The sequence below is a fragment of the Mustela putorius genome, unplaced genomic scaffold, assembly GCF_011764305.1.
Source record: "Mustela putorius furo isolate JIRA1106 unplaced genomic scaffold, ASM1176430v1.1 tig00003858_pilon_pilon_pilon, whole genome shotgun sequence".
Taxonomy (NCBI): domain Eukaryota; kingdom Metazoa; phylum Chordata; class Mammalia; order Carnivora; family Mustelidae; genus Mustela; species Mustela putorius.
The window spans coordinates 14,995,964-15,017,775 of NW_025422010.1; the positions used below are offsets into that span (position 1 = coordinate 14,995,964).

The 21,812-nt window shown below is 41.3% G+C and overlaps 1 protein-coding gene and 1 pseudogene across 2 annotated transcripts in view; one reads left to right on the top strand and one right to left on the bottom strand.

Moving 5' to 3' along the window:
• SMCHD1 (structural maintenance of chromosomes flexible hinge domain containing 1) overlaps positions 1–7,399 on the bottom strand; it is a 146,193-nt gene extending 138,794 nt beyond the window's left edge. For both annotated transcript variants that reach the window (XR_006602060.1, XM_004742791.3), the window contains exon 1: positions 7,223–7,399. Coding sequence is in view for 1 of the 2 variants with exons in the window: in XM_004742791.3 (XP_004742848.2) it covers positions 7,223–7,399 (177 nt within the window). In the remaining variant the exon portion in view is untranslated. The remainder of the gene's footprint in view (positions 1–7,222) is intronic.
• Positions 7,400–10,162: 2,763 nt separating this feature from the next.
• LOC106004822 lies at positions 10,163–15,545 on the top strand (annotated as a pseudogene).
• Positions 15,546–21,812: the final 6,267 nt, after the last annotated feature.

Sequence of the window (21,812 nt, forward strand, 5' to 3'; positions counted from 1 at the left end):
ATTAAACAACAATGTACAGTTAAGTGAAAAGACCAACTTCTACTTCAGGTAATGATAGACTAATCTTAGAACAGTCTTACCACCAAAGACAACTAAAAGAAATCTAGACTAATAATACATGAATCTTCAATAGCTATATTAAACCCTATTGGTTCCTACTGAAACTAATTAAGGCACCAACTCCTAACTCTAAAAACTAATTGAAGGGAAAGAACAAAGCATTTACCTTGCTTTTTTGTACCAACTATAGTTACAGGTAACCAAATGGCTGTTCTTGGTAAGGTTAAGCTGTTCTTTAGAGAACTGCAGCTAATAAATATAAGAGGAATGGCAATCAGAATATCACCATCACTAGATGAACCAGCAGCTCAAATTTTATTATGAAGGAATCCAGCTGAACTATCTGAATCCCACAAATATTATCTTAGCATTGTTAAGGGGGAGAAATATCCATTTATTACATGCTTCTCAATATAACAGAACATAAAGCACCAGCACCACCTCTAAGTATTCTTTGCCTCCATACCTCAAAGAAGTTGAACCTAAACTTTGTTTATAAACTTTTAAAAATAACTTGTTTACAGGATATATGGAGATAAAATAAGTTACACCATAAAGGAGCAGAGACAAATCCAGAATGTGCACTATTAAAGAAAAACCTACTTGATTTCTTCAACAAGCCAATGTCAGGAAAAATAAGGAGACTGGGTAAAGAGGGTCTTGCTCAAATGCTCTAAATTTTAAAAGAATTAAGATACATAAAAAAACCAGATTCAACATTTGAGGACCCAGTTGGAATCGGATTTAAATAAACTATTAAAAAAGACATTTTCAAACAGGTATCTGAATATGAATTAAACTATTAGATGATATTTTAAGATGTTAATTTTGATGGTATGATCACAGAAATGCATGTGAAAGAGATAGGAGCAAAGTGAACCAGGAACTGGAATATGCTACAAAAGACAAAGATGATGCTTGTGTGGTAAATACTTGGTAACTGTTGAATCTGGATGATGAGTTAATGTGGGCTCATTATACTATTATCTCTATAGATGTCTGAAGATTTCTGTAAGAAAAAATTTGTAATGTAAAATATACTATAATAAATTAGTGGAAGAGAACAGTGGACCCTGAAACAGGTGTGTGTGTGTGTGTGTGTATACACACACACACAGATGATCTTGGCAGACAAGGGGTGACATTATAAATTAGTGGGAAAAGAATAATTTCAATGAATGATAATAAAACAACTAATTAACTGCATAAAAATGGTAAAATAAAATCCCCATCTCAACATACACAAAAAGAAAGTCCAAGAAAATTAAAGACACTGCATATTAACCCAAATTTTAGAGGAAAACATAAGGGAATAATTTTGAGTAGAGAGAAGGATCTCTGAAAATATATAAAAAGTGCAAGCCTTAAAGGAAAAAACTAGAAAATATGAAAAGATGCTCATCTTCACTAGTTATTAGAGAAATTAAAATAACTTATCATTCCCATGAGACTGGCAAAAATTTTATGTCCTGATAATATAAAGTATAGGCCTCCATATAGGGAAACCTTATCCACTGCTGAGAAGACCGAAAATCAGTACAACTGTATTGAAGAGCAATCTGGTATCCTTTACTAATACTGAAGATAATCATCTCCCATGCATTCCATCCTACAGAAATGAAGCTATGCATATAAACTGATGGGGAATAAAATTGTACTTGTTTAACAAACTGTTTTTACAGAACTTCATTAGGGTTTTGTGCACTGAGTCTTTATTCCTTAGCTAGTACTTACTACTTTATTTCTACAGTGTCCCACTTGTTAGTTCAGGTGCTTATGCATCCTGTAAAACAAAATTTGTTCTTACAGTTACTGAAAAAACTATGTGCCCAGCTGAATTTTTAAGATCTATGTAAATCTGAAAATTAAATATTTATATCTAATTATTCCATATGCTCTTCTCCATTAATCTATTATTCAATTAAGATACTAAGTTATCGGGTGCCTGGGTGGCTCAGTGGGTTAAGCCTCTGTCTTCGGCTCAGGTCATGGTCTCACGGTCCTGGGATTGAGCCCCACATCGGGCTCTCTGCTCAGCAGGGAGCCTGCTTCCTCCTCTCTCTCTCTCTGCCTGCCTCTCTGCCTACTTGTGATCTCTGTCAAATAAATAAATAAAATTTAAAAAAAAAAACTAAGTTATCTTTTTTCTTTACTCGTAATTCTATATACAAATTATTTCTTCAATAATTTTTCCAAATATTTAGAAGCATTGATATTGACAAATATAAATTAAATATTTCTAATTATGTTTTTGTTCAAGATGGCATACCCTTTTCTCTCTGTATTTTTAGCCTAATTCTACCTTATCAGGCATAAACTAAAGACTTTCATGTGTTCATGTTAACCTGGTCTTGAATACAGATATACCTCCTCTGCCTTTCCCTACACAAAACCAGGATAACGTTCTATCTGGGCAAGTGTCTTGATTATGTTTTTTCCATTTTTATATGAACACTTTGGTCCCATCTTTTTCTGGGTTAATTGGTAATGAAGATGGAAGTGCCTTTAATGGGTAATAAAAATTACCTACCTTCCATCTCTATAGGTCAGCCTCAAACTACTCGCTGCCCAACTTCTCTCAAAAGCCAATTTTAAGCAAGATCTATAAAGGGCTAACTAAATTATAGTCCATAAAATCTTCAGATACTTTAAAGTTCATCCATGGGTTAAGTCAGACTATATACTTCAGTGCAATACTCTGAAACTCTGCAAATTAGCCTTCAATGATTTGTCCTTTGACATTATATCCAATGGTTTTTTCCCTGAATCACTCACAGACAAGGAACACCCATACTGCACTTGAGTGAGAAATCTCTAAAAAAAAATTTGAGTGGTTACTGGCTAACACAGCTTGCACTACCCAAAGTAACACAAATATCCTACCTTGCATTAAAGGAAATAAGCAGCAGACTTTGCTATCTTTAGGGATGTTGTCCATTTTACCAGGATTTATAAGGAATCTAGGGAGAAATTTTTCTCAAGTCAAAGATTTGCTTCACTAGCACTTGGAATGTTTTTATTCTATAGACACTGTAGTTTTTCTATAAATTATCTGTCCTTTGTTTTGACCTCTAAGAAACTCAAAGCTGATTTCATGACTCAGCAATGGTGTAAGGTATTTGTAAGGTATTATCAAAGTTTGTTAACTCTCCTCAGGTTACTATTTTATTCCTTCCTATATCTACTTTTATATTTCTTCCTTTTCTGGATTTTTTTCAAGATTTTATTTTTAAGTAATTTCCACATCCAACATGGGGCTCAAACCCACAACCCCAAAATCAAGAGTCACATGCTCTTGAACCAGCCAAGTGCTCCTCTTCTTCTGGAATTTTTAATATATGTGCCCTATGTACAAGTTCTTTTTAAAGGAAGAGAGTGATTCATGTAACTAAACAGCTATAAACCAACTATTAGGTAAGGGTCCTGCCCTCAAGGACCATACAGAATTTTTTTTTTTTTTTTTTTTTTTTTTGGTACAATGATATAAGTGCCATGGTAGGGTCACAGGGTATAGTGAAACCATACAAAGGGAAAAGTAGGCATTTCCTTAAATATGGAGATAGAGGGGAACATTTACATACTTCCCTTAATGTCTCGATATATCTTAAGAACTAGGCAAATGAATCATCCTCTAATCTTTGAGTCTGCAAGGCCACAAGGGTTCAAGTGAGTCAAAAGTTGCTTAACACAGGTCTAAGGGATTCTTCCAGATCTATTCCTTCCTCCCTTTTTTCCCCTTTTTTACTCTTTCTTCTTTCTTCTTCTTGATTGCTCCCTTCTTCCACAAGGTAAGCGTTCCCCAAATAAGTTTAGGATCCATAATACTTTCTAGCGTTACAAACACTTACTGGTTTAAGTTCTAATGAAAAACTTTAATTTAGTGCACTATTTTACCTCCCCCCTCACACACACACAAGGAAAATGAAGGCTTTAGTAAATAGTGTGGGCATTGTGGAGGTTTTTTTAATAAAAATAACAAGAATCAGAATCAAACAGACATCCACTCTAATCCCAGTTTCACTCCTTAGTATGTGTATAACCTTGGACTTAATTGAATAATTTAATTCAATTGTTCATGTAGGTAATGGAAACAATGTTAGTATAGGATTAGGTTATATAATGCAATGATGCTTTAAAAAGTAAATTCTCTGAAAAAAGTTAGCCTTCCATTTTTTTTTCTTACTAGTTCTTCCCTCTCACTTCTAGTCAAATTTAACCTTTGTCTCTTCCAGCAGGAAGATGTGGGAAGAAGGAAAAAAGAATTAGTCAAAAGAAATAGTCTCCTTGGTTTTCAAATTAAAATACTCAAGGTGGAGCCTGAGTGGCTCAGTGGGTTAAGTCTCTGCCTTCCACTCAGGTCATGATCTCAGGGTCTTGGGATCAAGCCCCGCATCGGCTTCTCTGCTTGGCGGTGAGCTTGCTTCCCCCCTCTCTCTGTCTGCCTCTCTACCGACTTGTGATCTCTGTCTGTCAAATAATTAAATAAAATCTTTTAAAAAAATGAAATAAAATACTGAAGGACTAGGGCACCTGGGTAGCTCAGTCAGTTAAGCATCCAATTTTCAGCTCAGGTTGTGATCTGGGGGCCCTGGGATTGAGGCCACCTACAGTTCCCTATAAAGCGAGGAGTCTGCTTCTCCCTTTCCCACTCCTCTAGGCTCATTCACGCACTCTTGTTCTCTCTCAATAAATAAATAAAATATTTAAAAATATATATTTAGGGGCGCCTGGGTGGCTCAGTGGGTTAAAGCCTCTGCCTTCAGCTCAGATCATGATCTCAGGGTCCTGGGATGGAGCCCCGCATCGGGCTCTCTGCTCGGCAGGGAGCCTGCTTCATCCTCTCTCTCTGCCTGCCTCTCTGCCTACTTGTGATCTGTCTCTGCCAAAGAAATAAACAAAATCTTTAAAAAATATATATATATACATCTATATATATATTTTTTTTTTAAAGAGTGGAATAAATATATATGTTCCCTATTACAACTTAATTTGAGGCAAAGAGGCATAACAAAGAATATGGGTTCTGGGTTTGAATCCTAATTTGAGACTGTACTATCTGTTTGACTTAAGTGAGTCACCCACCTTTAAAAGTGACTTTCCACTTCTGTAGTAATACTTCCCCCATCTAACAGTTAGTGAGAATTCTCATAGGACAGAATTTATTTCTAGATGGAAAGTAAATCAGCACAACCTTTTTGAAAACCAACCTGAAAATACCTATCAAGAGCTTTAAAAATATTCCTGACCTTGGAGGAAACTTCCAAGAGCCTAAACTAAAGAAAAATAAAAGACATTAAAGACTGTTATTCAAAGATGTTTATCATGGCATTACTTAAAATTGGAAGTAATGTAAATGTCGACAAAAAGAAGGGATTTGGTTATGTAAACAGTAGTACTAAACAAACCATTTCAAACTTTGATTAGGAAGACTTGCCTTAAAAGAGAAAAATACTAACAATATTAAATAAAAAATAGCTATAAAAATTGGGGTAAGAAAACAAAGAAATATCCCCAACTGCTACCAGTAGTTGTACACTTTACTGGGACAAAAAGTTTAATTTTGCCCCTCTGGTTCCATATTTCCTTTAATTTGCAGATCTTTTTAACAACAAAATTAATTTGGTATGGTTTTGAATAGATAACATTCATCAAAAAAGATGAGCACTCAGGGCGCCTGGGTGGCTCAGTGGGTTAAGCAGCTGCCTTCCGCTCAGGTCATGATCTCAGGGTCCTGGAATCCAGCCCCGCATTGGGCTCTCTGCTCAGCAGGGAGCCTGCTTCCCTCTCTCTCTCTCTGCCTGCCTCTCCATCTACTTGTGATTTCTCTATGTCAAATAAATAAATAAATAAAATCTTTAAAAAAAAAAAAAAAGATGAGCACTCATTCATTTGGTTTTCATATATACATGGGAATCTGCTATCACCAGGCACAGAATGAATTCAGTCTTTATACATTTTTCTCTTCACTCATTCATTCTAATTTCGACATTTGCCGTGTATCAGGCATGGTTCTAGACACTGGGAATATAGTTGTGAACAAACCAAGGTCCTAGCTTTTAAGTCCCTTTTATTCTGTGGGTCTTGATTTCAATTATTTCAGCAACTACAGAGTTATGTGTCTAGAACAGTACTAAATCATCAGTCTAATCAATTTAAAACGATGCTTCTCACAAAGTTCTCTTTCCTGGGAAACTAAGTGTTCTCTGTAGCTTTAAAAGAACTTCATGTGGTTAAGGCTGTAGAGAACTACATTCCTCCTTTAAAGCTCAGGCACCTCCTCCACCTCCTACCTATAAAATTCTTCACAGTTTAAAGTAGCTTTTCCTAAGTAGTCATTAATTTTTAAAGCGAACTAATACAGTGTAGATACATATACCACGAATATATACATATATACACATATATATTCATTCACACACACACATATATATATCACCCATACATGTACACATACACACTCAGGCATACACACCCTTTGGTGTTCCACAACTGCCCACAAGCACCTTTCAAATTAGGTCTAAAACTCTCAAGGGCCAGGGTTCAGAAAACCAGAAGGGCAGCTTCCACCTGCGAAGCTAACTGGGACAAGTGTTTTCACTACGGAGGGACCCTGTCAGGGCGGGCCCATAAACCTCCTTGACAGGACGACAGGAGAAATTATGGTATCACTGAATGCACCTGAGGTCAGTCGACTCAGGAATTTCAGAACTCTGAACCATCGCCACACTCCTAGCAAAGGCATCAGGTTCTAACTCTGCGCTCGTATTTTTTTTAAGTTCCAAACGGAGAGACACAAGCGCCTATCCCTACTGGAAGATAAGTTTAGAGTACCAAGGCCTTAGAGTACTAAGGTCGCCACGGGCCAATTAAACCCGACGTAAGAAATCCCGGGCAGCGAGAAGCACCCCCACCCCGACCCCGTAAAAGGGCAGGGGGAGGCCTACGGAGATGCTGGCTCTGCACTCCCAGGCCGGGGCTGGGACCGGCCCAAGGCTTCCAGCCGCCGGGCCACAGGCATGGCGGGCACACGGGAGAGAGAACCCAAGACCGCAGAACTAGGGCCAGGTGACAGGTTTATTGCCCTTGGTGAGCAACTTGAGTGTCTCGTCACCCTCCCAACCCAAACTCTACCCGCGCATCCCTCCTTGGCCCCTTCGCGTACCTGACACACAGAGGCGCGGAACCTTGCGTAGTCCGAGCGCTCCTCGACCTGCAGCACCCGCTCCCCGAGCTCGGACTCTTTATCGCGCCGGTCAAACAAGTACACCGTCCTGCAGCCGTCGCCTCCGCCGTCCTCTCCGGTCCCCACCGAAGGCCCGCCGCCGCCCGCCGCTGCCATATTGGGGGAGAGGAGAAAAAACAGCAGCGCCGGCGTCCGCCGCGGCCGCGCTCAGGGCCGAGGTGCAGACTCCGCGCGGCGCTCTAAGCTCCAGCCCCCGGGGCGGTGCGAGGCCTCTAGCCCGGCGCGCTGCAGCTCCTCCCTCAGCGGCGGAGGCGGCGGCCGAGCAGCGAGCGGCAGGCGCGAGGATCACCCGGGAACCGATTCAAACGAGCTCCTGCTCGTTCACACGTCACTTCCGCGGCCCGTCGCTCCGGAGCAGAAGGGGGCGCGCAGCACGCTCTCCGTAGGGCCGGGACCCGCGCCCGCCGCCTTCCACGCGAAGCATGCAGCTCGAACCCGGACTAGGGCCGCCACTGGGAACTGTGGCGCAGAAGGAAGAAGAGCCGGCCGCGGCGCTGAGAAGGCGGGGCGAATCCGGCAGGCCGCGCGGGAGGGGCGGGGCTTCAGCGCCCGCCGCCGACGGCCCGCCCCTTTCGGCCTCGAGAAGTTGCGAGGGAAGCGCGGTTGCTTTTGGGCGCCTGCGCTCTTGGGGGGAGACCCAAAGCCTAGGAAGGAGGGCTAGTACCAAGACCGACAACGGGGGTCTTCGGAGTGGTTGTTTTGTGCCGGCCGAGAGAGGGTCCCGGTACCTAACAGCCTCAACCTCACCCCCGACCGAATCTGCCTGGCCTCGAGCTCCCGGCGCCGCCGCGGTGCTGACCAGGGCAGGGATGCTGCCCTTGCCCCGGGGTCGCGGGAACGCCGCAGCGGGAAGCGTCAGGCCGGCGGGCCTTTGGGTGGAATTTCCTCCGTACCGAGCACATGTGTTTCCACGAGGAGAAAACAGACGCCCAGACACCCTGCGCCGCCTCTCCCACCTCGTTTGCTAGTGATTTTATGTGGGCTCCAATGTGGGCCACTAGACAAAGCTTGTCCCAGAGAACGACCGAACCGAGATTCTGTGACGTCACTGCGGCCTCCCTCAGGGCGCCTCCGAGGGTCCTGAAGTGTCTCCGTGTCTTAACACTTCCCGCTGCACTGACCTTACCTCCACCGCTCTTGTCATGCTGCTAAAAATTGGGAATTAGAAGCTTAAATTGGGATTAGAAGATTAAATTAGATGATTTTAACAAAACGCTTGAAATACAGTGCTCTTTTGGTAAAAGCCTTTATTGCGTTTCATTAAATATCTTGACCATGGGCGTATAGTGCCCTAACTCAACAAATAAAATTGTCATTGTTGGGAGGATTCATTTAGTCATTTACTTAACATTTCTTAAAAATATCTAGTGAATATTTTGTACTGGAGAATGACATGTAAATTCGCTAAGACCAAGGTAGCGAACCGAGGGGCTTTTCGATTCTCCAAAAGTTTGGGTAATTTTTTAGTACATTTTCTGTTTTACTAGGTTTGAAAAGACCTTCTTGGTTAATTGTATAGACAGATTCTTATTATTGGTGTATGTTAGAAACTTAGATTTGCTTGTCCATATAAAGATGGTCCAGAACCTTGGGGGAGAGGAGTGGCTTGACATGTATGATGTTCAAGGTAGAATACAGTAGGAACAAGAATGTGAAGGCATGTATGTCTGAGGAACATAATTGGGGCTGGGAGTGGGGAAAATGGAGCAGTAAGTGGTAAAGGATAAAACTGACAAGAGTCAAGTTGTGGCCAAATGCCATTCATGTTCCTGAAGGGAGAAGAAGCCAAAGGCAAAGTAACCTCCAGCTCTTAATGGGATTGCTTTGATGTCTCGTGTTTTACCGCTCAAATTCGTGTGACCTTTTCCTTCTATCCCATTATGTAATAGTCTTTGATTTAAATGGCTCAAGAAAAGTACAAATTGGGTAAAATTCTTAGTTAATGGCTAAAATGAATTGCCTTACTATTTCATCAAATTGAGAGTAGGTCCAGTTCATCATCAGGGCAATTTCTCATTCCTCTGTACAGTAATTCCAAATTGTGGATAGGTGGATATGAACAAAAACTCTTTTCATATCTTTAGATGAGATTTCAAGATAATTACTAGGAGGAAAGATAGAAAACTGCCAGAGAAGTGTACTACAATATCATGGACAACTATTAGTGGAGCATTAATAGTATCTTCTTAGAGGTCAAGCCTGAAGCAGTCTTTTGTGCCAGTATGGCAACCTAAACAGCCTCAGAACCATTTGCCAGTCACTTGTTCTCAGAAAGAAACTCTTCAGATAGCTTTTTCAAGAAAGAAAGATGAATTCGTTCTTTATCCAACTTGAAAAAAGTTTGAAATTACCCAGTACCACAACTAGTTCTCTTCAACTGACTGAATTTTTGTTTTCATTAGCCACCTTAAAGAATTGAGTATAAGTGTCCCTGTATCAGTTATCTATTGTTGCATAACAACCTATCCCAAAAACTAAGTGGCCACTTGCACAGCTCTCCATGGCCGTCTTCCTGGAATGTGGGCCCCCAAATCTGAAATGTCTCAAACCCAGACTAAACTGCTGGGAGGGAGTGAGTAACATAATTCTTCAACTCCACAATTTAAAATGGCCTCCAAGGGGCGCCTCGGTGGCTCAGTGGGTTAAGCCGCTGCCTTTGGCTCAGGTCATGATCTCAGGGTCCTGGGATCCAGCCCCGCATCGAGCCCCGCATCGAGCCCCGCATCGAGCTCTCTGCTCAGCAGGGAGCCTGCTTCCCTCTCTCTCTCTCTCTGCCTGCCTCTCCATCTACTTGTGATTTCTCTCTGTCAAATAAATAAATAAAATCTTTTTAAAAAAATAAATAAAATAAAAAATAAAATGGCCTCCAATAAAGCTACATTCCAAAAAATTGGGAAAGAAACAAATACAAGAGTTGAAGAGCCTGAAGATTTGGTGGTAGAAAAAGCACTGTACCAGTATGTAGAGAATGGGAAGGGTAAGTACTTCCTTAAATGGAAGAGATTTACGAATTCTGATGATACTTGAAAACCTGAAGAAATTTAGATCACCCAGAGTTAAACAAACTATTTCTTAATCCTGAAAAAACTATTAATGAAAAAGATAGGACAAAAAGAAAATCTTTATCTGACAGTGAATCTGATGACAGCAGATTAAAGAAGAAAAGAGATGTTGCTGACAAACCAAGACATTTGCCTGTGGTCTTTGTCCTGAACAAATAGTGTCATAGACAGCAGCAGAGAATTGATCTTTTCATGAAACAGAGAGATGCAGATGGGACAGACTTGGTGCTGACAAAAAGAGGCAAACATGAAGTGTCCTCAAATTGTAACTGCTTTTTATAAAGAGAGAGACAAACTTTGCATTCTTGTCAGAAGATGCTCAATAATCATTCGTATTCATATATATATATTATATATATACACACACACACACGCATACACACACATATATACACACATACACACACACACATATATATATATAGCTTGGTTCTATGACATTCATGTGAATAACTATATTCTAATGAAAATCAAATTTAATTTGTTCATTTTGAGTAGTATCAAAGGAATTGTTGGGGTTTTTTAAGATTTTATTTATTTGACAGATTGAGACACTTCGAGGGAACACAGGCAAGGGGAGTGGGAGGAGGAGAAGCAGGCTTCCTGCCCAGTGTGGGACTCGATGCAGGGCTGGAGGATCCTAGGCTCAATCCCGGAACCTCATGACCTGAGCTGAAGGCAGACACTTAACGAATGAACCACCCAGACGCTTGTTTTTGTTTTTTGCATCAATAGCACTGGTTACTGTGGACAAATAAAAACTTACTGTAGTTGCTTCATTTAACAGAAAAGAACATATGATACCATGGTAGATTATTCTCTGTCTCTTATTAAAGAAAGTTTTTCAAAGTGTTAGAAAAACTTTCCACAGTCATAACTCAATCAAAACTTACATTTAACCCTTAATGGCTAAAGACCATGCTAGGCTTTTTGTTTATTTATACAAGTGTAAATGATTGTTGTTGGGTTTTTGCTTTATATACACAAAAACAAAAACGGCATTTCACAATTATGGCTAAGTCCCTGTTGTTGCTGGGATGCCCTCTTTCTGAACAAAGCAAGAAATAGATCTCCTTAGGGGAAATTGAAAATTTTCCTGGAGCCGTAAACCTTCAAGCAAGTAATGATTCTATAGTTAATTGGATAATTTAAATAAAAATTAAATTGGACAATTTAAAGTAGGCTCATCACAATTCCTATCTATATCTATAATTATATTAGTGCAACAGTTTATTTGCAAAACTCTCTGGAAGGAAAAATTCTACCATTCCCAATAACCTCTCCACTCAGAGGAGAAGACTACAAATAATGCTGTGTTTTAATAAGCCAAGCAAGGCTTAGTTAAATGAGCATTCAAAGTTTTTCCTAGAGTATTATACTAAGCAAATAAGTCAATCAAAGATAGACAATTATCATATGAGCTCACCGATATGAGGAATTTGAGAAACAAGACAGAGAATCATAGGGGAAGGGAAGGAAAAATGAAACAAGATGAAACCAGAGAAGGAGACAAACTATAAGAGCCTCTTAATCTCAGGAAACTGAGGGTTGCTGGATGGGAGGGAGGTCGGAGGGATGAAGTGGCTGGTGATGGACATGGGGGAGGGTATGTGCTATGGTGAGTGCTGTGAATTGTGTAAGACTGATCAATCACAGACCTGTACCCCTGAAACAAATAATACATTATATGTTAATTAAAAAAAAGATTTTAAAAAGTTCCTCCTAGGGAACCATTCCTTTACAAAAGTTTGAAATCCTTGCGTATACTGACTAAAAGATCATGATTTGTGGAAACCAGACAGATGATTAGAAATGTTGCTGTTTCAGAGCTACTAGCACAAATGAGCAAACAAACTTTTGTAATTTAAACTATTGATTTGTGTATTTTTTCTTTACCCAATCTCTTCTTTCCATGCAGGCTCAGTCTTTTCAATATTTGTGTTAATGATTCAATGGAAGTTTGAAAAAACAGTAACTTTATAGTAGTCAGAATGTTATCCAACTGTGTATTACTTACTTTATTGTGAATATTGATGAACAATGGTCAGTGAGTAGTTTTCCATTTCAAAAAACTTAGCGGCTTCAAACAGAAGCCATGCGCGTTTGCTCATGATTCTGAAATTTGGGCTGAGCTTCATTGGGCAGTTCTGCTGGTCTCACTTGAGATCATGTATACAGCAGCGGACACGGGGCAGCATGAGTGCGGCTGACTGGTTCTCATTCACATGGCTGGCAGCTGAGGCTGTTGAGAACTGAAGGTCTGTTCTCCCCTGTTAGCTATCTCTAATAGGATAGCTTAGTTTTCTTACTTGGTTGTCACAGAATTTCAAAAGAAAAAGTTCTAAAGTGCAAGTGACTGCATTTGCATTACCTTTGCTGATCTCATTGGTCAAAGGTAGTCACACAGCCGAACTCCTGAGTGGCCCCCACAATAGAGGGAAGCTGATGGAAATCCCTGCTGACTGGGGGGTGGTGTTAGTGCTATTCTATGTGTACTGTGACGGTTTGATAAAATATTACAGATCAAAGATAGTTGTCAGAAAGAAGTTGTGTGGGTGTGGAATACAAGCTTGTTAGGATTTTTTGATGAGGTCAAATTATCCTCAAATAAAAAAAAAATACCTAGAAAACAAAGAGGAAGGGGCACCTGGGTGGCTCAGTTGATTAAGCATCTGTTTTCAGCTTGGTCATGATCCTGGCGTCCTGGGATCGTGCCCCACATCTGGCTCCCTGTTCAGTGGGGAGTCTGCTTCTCCCTCTCCTTCTGCTTGTTCTCTCTCTCTCTCAAATGAATATATGAGGTCTTAAAAAGAAAGAAAGAAAAGAAAGAGGAAGGGGGATGTGGGGGTGAGGGGGTAACTGAAGGTGGACATTAAGGAGGGCACATGATGTAATGAGCATTGGGTATTATATAAGACTAATGAATCACTGAACTCTACCTCTGAAACTCAAGATACACTATATGTTAATTGAATTTAAATTCAAAGAAAAGAAAAAGCAAGGAAAGTGAGTTTTTGATATTGCTATCTTCTAAAAAAATAATTTTTTTTAAGAGAGCACACGTGAGTGTGGGGGTGAGACAGGGGGCAGCTGTGGGAAGGGCAGAGGGAGAGGGAAAGAATCTTAAACAAATTCCACACCCAGCTCAGAGCCCGATGTGGGGCTCGATCTCATGACCGTGAGATCATGACTTGAGCCGAAATCAAGAGTTGGACACTTCACCAACTGAGCCACCTAGGCACCACTCAAAAAAAAAAAAAAAAAAAAAAATCTTTTTAAAGATTTTATTTATTTATTTGACAGAGATCACAAGTAGGCAGAGAGGCGGGGGGGGGGGCGGGGGGGGAGGGAGGGGGAGCAGGCTGCCTGCTGAGCAGAGAGCCCGAATGCGAAAAACACTTACTGTAATACAGTTTATGACTCTAAGCATCAATCTACCAGACTGGCAGAAAACACCTTGGGTTTCCTTCTTTTGCCAGTTTTAAGAAGTACTACGTTCTGAGTAGTGGGGAGAGAATCTCATCCTTGTCATCATGGCCTCTTTAGGTCTGGTGGCTTCCTGTTGCTTTTGCGCCACCTGGGACATGGGAATCACTGACAAGGCTTCTCTTGATCCTGTCTGCTCGGATGTACTGTATAGCTACTTAGGAGAGTTGGGAGTACCATTTCATCTTACCAGCCCAGAGGGAATCTCTTTTTTAATTTTAATCCATCTCTCTTCATCTTTCTTCAAGGTACTCTATCAATCAATGCCTATAAGTCTTTCACTCATTTTTATCCCCTCTCCAAAACCACCTGCATTCTTCTAAGAGCTTAGGCTTTTAGAAAAAAAGTTCCCAGGAGGAAAGTATGTTTTCTATTCTGTCCTTTGTTTCAGTGATCTATTGCTACATAATCAATTGCCTTAAAACCTAGTAGCTTAAAACAATCTTTTTCTTTATTTGTTCATGATTCTGCAATTTTGGCAGGGCTTGGTGGAACCAGATTTCTCTGCTCCTTGTGCTATCAGCTTGGGCAGTGCTTTGAGGAGTCACTTCCAGGATGTCTTACTCATGATGCTGGTAAGTTGGTGCTGGTTGTTGGCTGAGAGCTCCCCTGGTGTTGTTGGCCAGGGCCCTCAGGTCTCTTTTCAACCCTTCCTCTTGGCTTGTTTGGGAATCTCACAGAGGTGGTAGGGTAGTCAGGGTAGTCAGACTACCTGACTGACTTGCCTCTAATCTAGGCTGACCCCCGCTAGAGCAAAAACATGGGAGCTTGCAGAACTTCTTAAGGTTTAGGACTAGAACGGCGTTCGATTGGTTAAAGTAGGTTAGAGGTTCACCCTAGATTAGAGGCAAGGGACTATACCACAGGCAAGAATATGGGAGAAATGTATCATTGGGGCCACCAAAGTAAGAGTCTGTGACAAAGTTCTCTTGGGGCAAGAAAGCACAGAGCCTGCTATTTTTCGAATGGGGGTAGGGAGTTGGTGGAGTTGGTTAAGGGAAAATCAAAGAAGGAAAAATCATGTTAAAATATGCTAATATCTCAGAATATATCTCTAGCCATATAGGCCTTTGCCAACTTTCTCCTGATATATCAGCTTTAATTTCCATGTCATTTAAGGAACTAACTTTGAATGAAACACCTTTCAATTTTTAAATTAACTGTTGGAGGGGCGCCTGGGTGGCTCAGTGGGTTAAAGCCTCTGCCTTCAGCTCAAGTCATGATCTCAGGGTCCTGGGATCAAGCCCTGCATTGGGCTCTCTGCTCAGCAGGGAACCAGCTTCCCCCTATCTTTCTGCCTGCCTCTCTGCCTACTTGTGATCTGTCAAATACATAAATAAAATCTTTTTTAAAAATTTAAAATAAATTAACCGTCTGATTGTGTCTTTACTTTTTGGTAACAACACACTGAGTATTTTTTCCTTCACGAAATCTATGTATTTGGCCAGGACCACGGGGCCAGCACCACCCCAGCCAGGGCCTTGAAGCCTCACAGCCCTGCTCATGGCCCACTCGCCCCAGAATCTGGTTGGCCCTGCTTTTGTGAGGAAGCCACCGTGGCTGGAGAGGCTTTAAGACTAATGAATTTGTCCAGCAGAAAAAGGTCCCTGAAGAAGCAAAGAAAGGCCCCAGGCCGCTGCCTACCAGCGCTGCAGCATTTTAGAAACCCAGGAATCACGTTTGAAGCTGAATGAACCTTCTCACATCCTGCCTAGAAGGGAAGAGTACCAGGAAAAGCTAGCAGCTGAAGAAAGAACTAGTAGTGAAGAAGAAAGGTGTAAGAACACAAGCAGACATGGGAGGGCTCCAGTGAATGAGGACTCAGATTTGGAAGGACTCATTCATTCATTCATTCTGTCCTGAAGTATTTATCACGGCTCCTTCCATCATGCTTAGGGAGGAAACAGACATGTTTTGCATGTCCTCGATACAGCTATGGGCTTTATATAAACTATCTTATTTAATTATTGCACCAACCTTGTACCTTAATCATTTTATAAATTAAGAAGCTGGAACTCAAAATATGTTAGTAAATATGCCCAAAACTCATACCCGGACTGGTGCAAAAGCTCTTTGTTCTTCCAATTATTCTTTACCAAGGGGAGATAGGGAAGCTTTGTCACCAATAAGAAATTCCTCATCTCTATCAGCAATACCTGTCAGCTTTTTTTTTTTTTAAGATTTTATTTATTTATTTGACAGACAGAGGTTACAAGTGGGCAAGAGAGGCAGGCAGGGAGAGAGAGGAGGAAGCAGGCTTTCTGTGGAGCAGAAAGCCCGATGTGGGGCTCGATCCCAGGACCCTAGGATCATGACCTGAGCCGAAAGCAGACGCTTTAACCCACTGAGTCGCCCAGGCGCCCCACCAGTCAGCTTTTGTTGCTGTAACAAACATTCCAAAACTATCAATGATTTTTCTTGATAGCATTTTTTTTTAAGATTTTATTTATTTATTTGAGAGAGAGACAGTGAGAGAGAGCATGAGCGAGGAGAAGGTCAGAGAGCAAAGCAGACTCCCCATGGAGCTGGGAGCCTGATGGGGGACTCGATCCTGGGACTCCGGGATCATGACCTGAGCCGAAGGCAGCCGTCCAACCAACTGAGCCACCCAGGCGTCCCTCTTGATAGTATTTTTTATGTGTAATTAACATACAGTATTATATTAGTTTCAGGAGTACAATACAATAACCCAACAGTTCTGTACCTTTCTCAGTGCTCCTCAAGATAAGTGTACTCTTAGTCCCCTTCACCATTTCTTCCATCCCCATACCCACGTGTTGCAACAGTTTGTTCTCTGTATTTGAGTCTGGTTTTCCTTTGTCTCTTTTTCCTTTGTTCAGTTATTTTGTTTTTTAATATTCCACATATGAGTGAAATCATATGGTACTTTATCTTTCTCGGTCTTTTTCATTAGCATTAAATTTTCTTTTCTTTTCTTTTTTTTTTTTCATTAGCATTAAATTCTCTGGGTCCCTCCATGTTGTCCTAAATGGCAAGATTTCATTTTTTATGGCTGAATAATATGTCATTGTGTGTGTGTATGTGTGTGTGTGTGTGTGTGTAGACACACATACATATCACATCTTCTTTATTCATCTATCAGTGAATACTTAGGTTGCTTTCATATCTTGGCTGTTGTAAATAATGCTGCAATAAACATATGGTGGTACAAAAAAGTCCATGTAGTTGAATATTTCCTTCATATATGAAATATGTTACTTAGCATCTTAAACTAACAGTACCTCTACAAAGACTTACATGTTCCCAATCTATGTCTACATTTTTACATTTACATCATGAGAAATTTCATACATCCAAAGAATATATATAATCTAACTGTTAAAAGACAAAGACGGGGGCACCTGGGTGGCTCAGTGGGTTAAAACTTCTGCCTTCGGCTCGGGTCATGATCCCAGGGTCCTGGGATCGAGCCCCACATGGGGTTCTCTGCTCCGCAGGGAGCCTGCTTCCTCCTCTCTCTCTGCCTGCCTCTCTGCCTACTTGTGATCTCTGTCTGTCAAATAAATAAATAAAATCTTTAAAAATAAATAAATAAATAAATAAATAAATAATAAAAGACAAAGATATATGTAGCTGTTACAGGAGCTACGGTGAAGTTACTGATTGATAGTACTAAGCGTTTGAAGAGGGAGGGAACCCAAGAGGGTTGCCACCATGGTTTCTAAGTCCAGGGGTGTTTATGGGCTTGCTAGAGAGCTGTTTTATTTTTATTTTTTTAAGATTTTATTTATTTACTTGAGAGAGAGAGTGAGCATGAGAGGGGAGAGAGTCAGAGAGAGAGGCAGACTCCCCGCTGAGCAGGGAGCCCGAGGCGTCACTTGATCCCGGGACTCCAGGATCACGACCTAAGCCGAAAGCAGTCTCTTAACCAACTGAGCCACCCAGGTGCCCTAGTGAGCTGTTTTTTTTTTTTTTTTTTTTTAAAGATTTTATTTATTTATTTGACAGAGAGAGATCACAAGTAGGCAGAGAGTCAGGCAGAGAGAGAGAGGAGGAAGCAGGCTCCCTGCTGAGCAGAGAGCCCGATGCGGGACTCGATTCCAGGACCCTGAGATCATGACCTGAGCCGAAGGCAGCGGCTTAACCCACTGAGCCACCCAGGCGCCCCCCTAGTGAGCTGTTTTAATTTGATTACTGCACCATGAGTTGGTCACCCAATCATTTTGTCATCTACCTATCATGTGGGAAAGGGGGGAGGGCTCTTTCCAGGCTGGTATAAAATCCTGTTAAGGGCGGTTTCCTCTTAGGGAAGGGGGTTGCTTGTCCCTGCCTGCCTGCCTTCCACCTGTTCTTCATCATAGCCACCATCCAACTTAAGAAAAAGAGCATTCCTAATATTCTGAAGGCCCAGTATGCCCCTCCCAAAATAGAATCTCCTTACAACTGAAGTATTCTCTATCCTGAAATGTATAGGCATCCTTTTTCCTTTTGTTTACAATAGATTATTTAGTTTTTGAAAGATTTTGAATTTTATATAGTGTTAGGGACAAACAACACATTCCTGCTGGGTGTCTCCTCCATTCTCAATATCCTACTACAACCCTACTTCACTTCTGACACGAGATGCGTGAGTTTTCCACACATCGAGCAATTTTGCGACACCAGCTGGGCACCCTACAGTTTATTAGATCCCACATGTTAAGGGTTCAGTCCTACAGGACAGTCCCCTTGCCGCATTTCAGTTGCTCAACCACAAGCCCAGGCTGTTACCTGTGCTTCTTTCGGACCCAATGGCTATTAATCGGAGGTTCCCACCACCCCGTCCCTGGGTTCAGTTAATTTGTTAGAGCAACTCACAGAACTCAGGAAAACATTTACTTAGCAGATTACAGGTTTATCATAAAAGAATATAATTCAGGAAGAGGTGGGTGGAAGAGGTGCCTAGTGTGAGGCACAGGGGAAGGGACACAGAGCTTCCTTCCATCCTCTCTCTGGGCTCTCCACTATTCCAGAACCCCTGTATGTTCAACAACCCAGAAGCTCTCCAAACCCTATCCCTTTGGGTTTTTGTGGAGGCTTCATTACATAGGCACGATTGATTAAATCATTGGCCATTGGTGACTGATTCAACCTCTAGCTCATCTCCCTTTCTAGGAGGTGGACTGGTGGGGTGAGTGGGACTGAAAGTGCCACTACTTTTGGTTGTTTCCACTGGCAATGAACTCCCATCCTTAAGGACTTTCTAAAAATCTAAAAATCCTATCACACAAAAAAATAAAAATAAAAAAATTTTTAAAAAAATCCCCTCATTAACTCAGATGTATTTGAAAGGGGATTGTTAAGAATAACAAAAGATGCTTTTATCAGTCTTCTCACTTAAGAAATTCCAAGGATTTTAAAGCTATGTGTCAGGAACAGCAAGACCAAATATACATTTCATATTATAAGTCACAGTTATCATATATACATTTATATATTCTTCTGCAACTATTTTTTTTGCTCAAATATTTCTGAGATTCATTCATGATGAATGTAGCTGTGGTTCTTTTTTTTTTATTGCTATATGGTATTTCTTGATGTAAATATACCATAATTTTTTTCATTCTACTTTCAATGGACATTTAATCAATTTATTATTATTATTATTATTATTATTAATTTTTGGTGTTGGAGACCCATTCATTGTGGACATTCAAGGCCTGGACAGAGTGGGGAGTGCCAAGGAATTGAGCAGCCAGGCATAGTAGGAGGGGTTGTGTGCTCAGACCTGACCCCATGAAGGGAAGCCAGGTGGTGGAGGCTGACCCAGGCACAGGAGGGGCCCAGGCAGGCAAACCAACCAGGAAACCTGTAGGTCAGCCCTTGAGAAGGTATCTAAGCCAGGTGATAAGGGCCCAGGCCAGAGCCTAGCCCTGAGAGACAGATTTGGGGTGCATTGGGGGCTCCCACAGCCTATTAGATGGCATTGTTAGGAACATCCCCCAGCTGCTACTAGCAGCTTAAGACCAGTTGGATTCAAGCAGCTCCCAGAGCCAGGTGTGGAGGTGGTCATTCTCCTCTAGGTAGTCCAGACAGGAACAGATTTGGTCCAACATGGAGCTGATGGTAGTATACACTGCTTCCTTGGAGCTGTCACCCCACCTTCTGTTCCTACATCCACAGGCATGTCCAGGTTCCCATTGGGGCCGAAATTGTGACCTCCAGAGCCACTGGAGCCACCCGAGATGGAATGCAGTAACCATGGAACCACTAGCCAGTGCCAGGCAGAAGGTGGACTCAGTAGACTTTTTTTTTTTTTTTAAGATTTTGTTTATTTATTGAGAGAGAAAGAGAGCACAAGTAGGGCGAGCAAGAGAAGCAGGCTCCCCATTGAGCAGGGAGGTGGTGGAGGCATTCAATCTCAGGACCCTGGGATCATAACCCTAGCAAAGGCAGAGGCTTAACTGACTGAGCCAGCCAGGCACCCCTTAATGGACACTTTAATTATTTCCAGGATTTGGGTTTCTTGTTTGTTTTTGCTTTTTAAAAAGGCAGACTTCTAAGAATATTTGTGTGTTATATTCCGGTGTTCTTATGCAATAGAAATATTACATAGGATATATATCAAGTGTCAGGAATTTCATGTACTTATAAATTTACCAGATAATGCCAGTTTTTCTCCCCAGCACTATAGAAGAGTTCCCGCTGTTCCATTTCCTTGTCAACACTTAGGAGTGTTTTTTACTCTAAAAAATATTTATCAGGGGGTGCCTGGGTGGCTCAGTGGGTTAAGCCTCTGCCTTCGGCTCGGGTCATGATCTCAGGGTCCTGGGATCAAGTCCGGCATTGAGCTCTCTGCTTGGCAGGGAGCCTGCTTCCTCCTCTCTCTCGGTCTACTTGTGATTTCTCTCTGTCAAATAAATAAATAAAATATTTTTTTTTAAAGTTTATCAGTTTGGTGAATGTGAATAGTATATCATTGTGGTTGTAATTTGCATTCCCCTCCCTATAAATGAGACTGAGCATCTTTCCATATGTGTATTCCTTAACTGTATTTTCTCTTCTGTGAAATGCCTCTTCATGCTGTGCACTGATTTTTCTATGGATTTGAATTTCCTGTTGATTTTTAGGGGTTCACTCTACATAGTGACTACTAAACCTTGGCTGGTTTAGTATAAGTCTTATTGACTTATTAATAACTTATTAATAAATAATTAACTTATTATTAATAATTAATAACTTATTAGCTTATTAAAAGGCTTATAAACATCTTTCTTCTGTTTGTGGCTTGTATTTTCCCTTCTTTGGGAGAGCTTTTAATGAACAGTAGTACTTAATATGATTGAATTTATTATTTCCTTTATGGTTAGTGCTTTCTGGTCTCCTTTTAAAAATTCCTCTACTTCCGGGCACCTGGGTGGCTCAGTGGGTTAAAGCCTCTGTCTTCGGCTCAGGTCATGATCCCAGGGTCCTGGGATCCAGCCCCACATCGGGTTCTCTGCTCAGGAGGGAGCCTGCTTCCCCCTCTCTCTCTGCCTGACTCTCTGCCTATTTGTGATCTCTGTCAAATAAATACATAAAATATTTTTTAAAAATTCCTCTACTTCCAATGCTTTCTCAAATTTTATTCTTTTTTTTTTTTAAGATTTTATTTATTTATTTGACAGACAGAGATCACAAGTAGGCAGAGAGGCAGGCAGAGAGAGAGAGAGAGAGGGAAGCAAGCTTCCTGCGGAGCAGGGAGCCCGATGCGGGGCTCGATCCCAGGACCCTGAGATCATGACCCGAGCCGAAGGCAGCAGCCCAAACCACTGAGCCACCCAGGCGCCCCTCAAATTTTATTCTTAAAGTTTAAATATTTTCCATTAAAAGTTTTTCCTCTAATTTCTATGGAGTTGCTTTGTATCATACTGACAAAGGAACCTACGTCATTCTTTTTTAATGAATAATCGAGCATCATTTATTGAGCAGTGAGCCTATCTTTTCCCTGCTACGTCCCATATAACTGAATGCATGCTTCC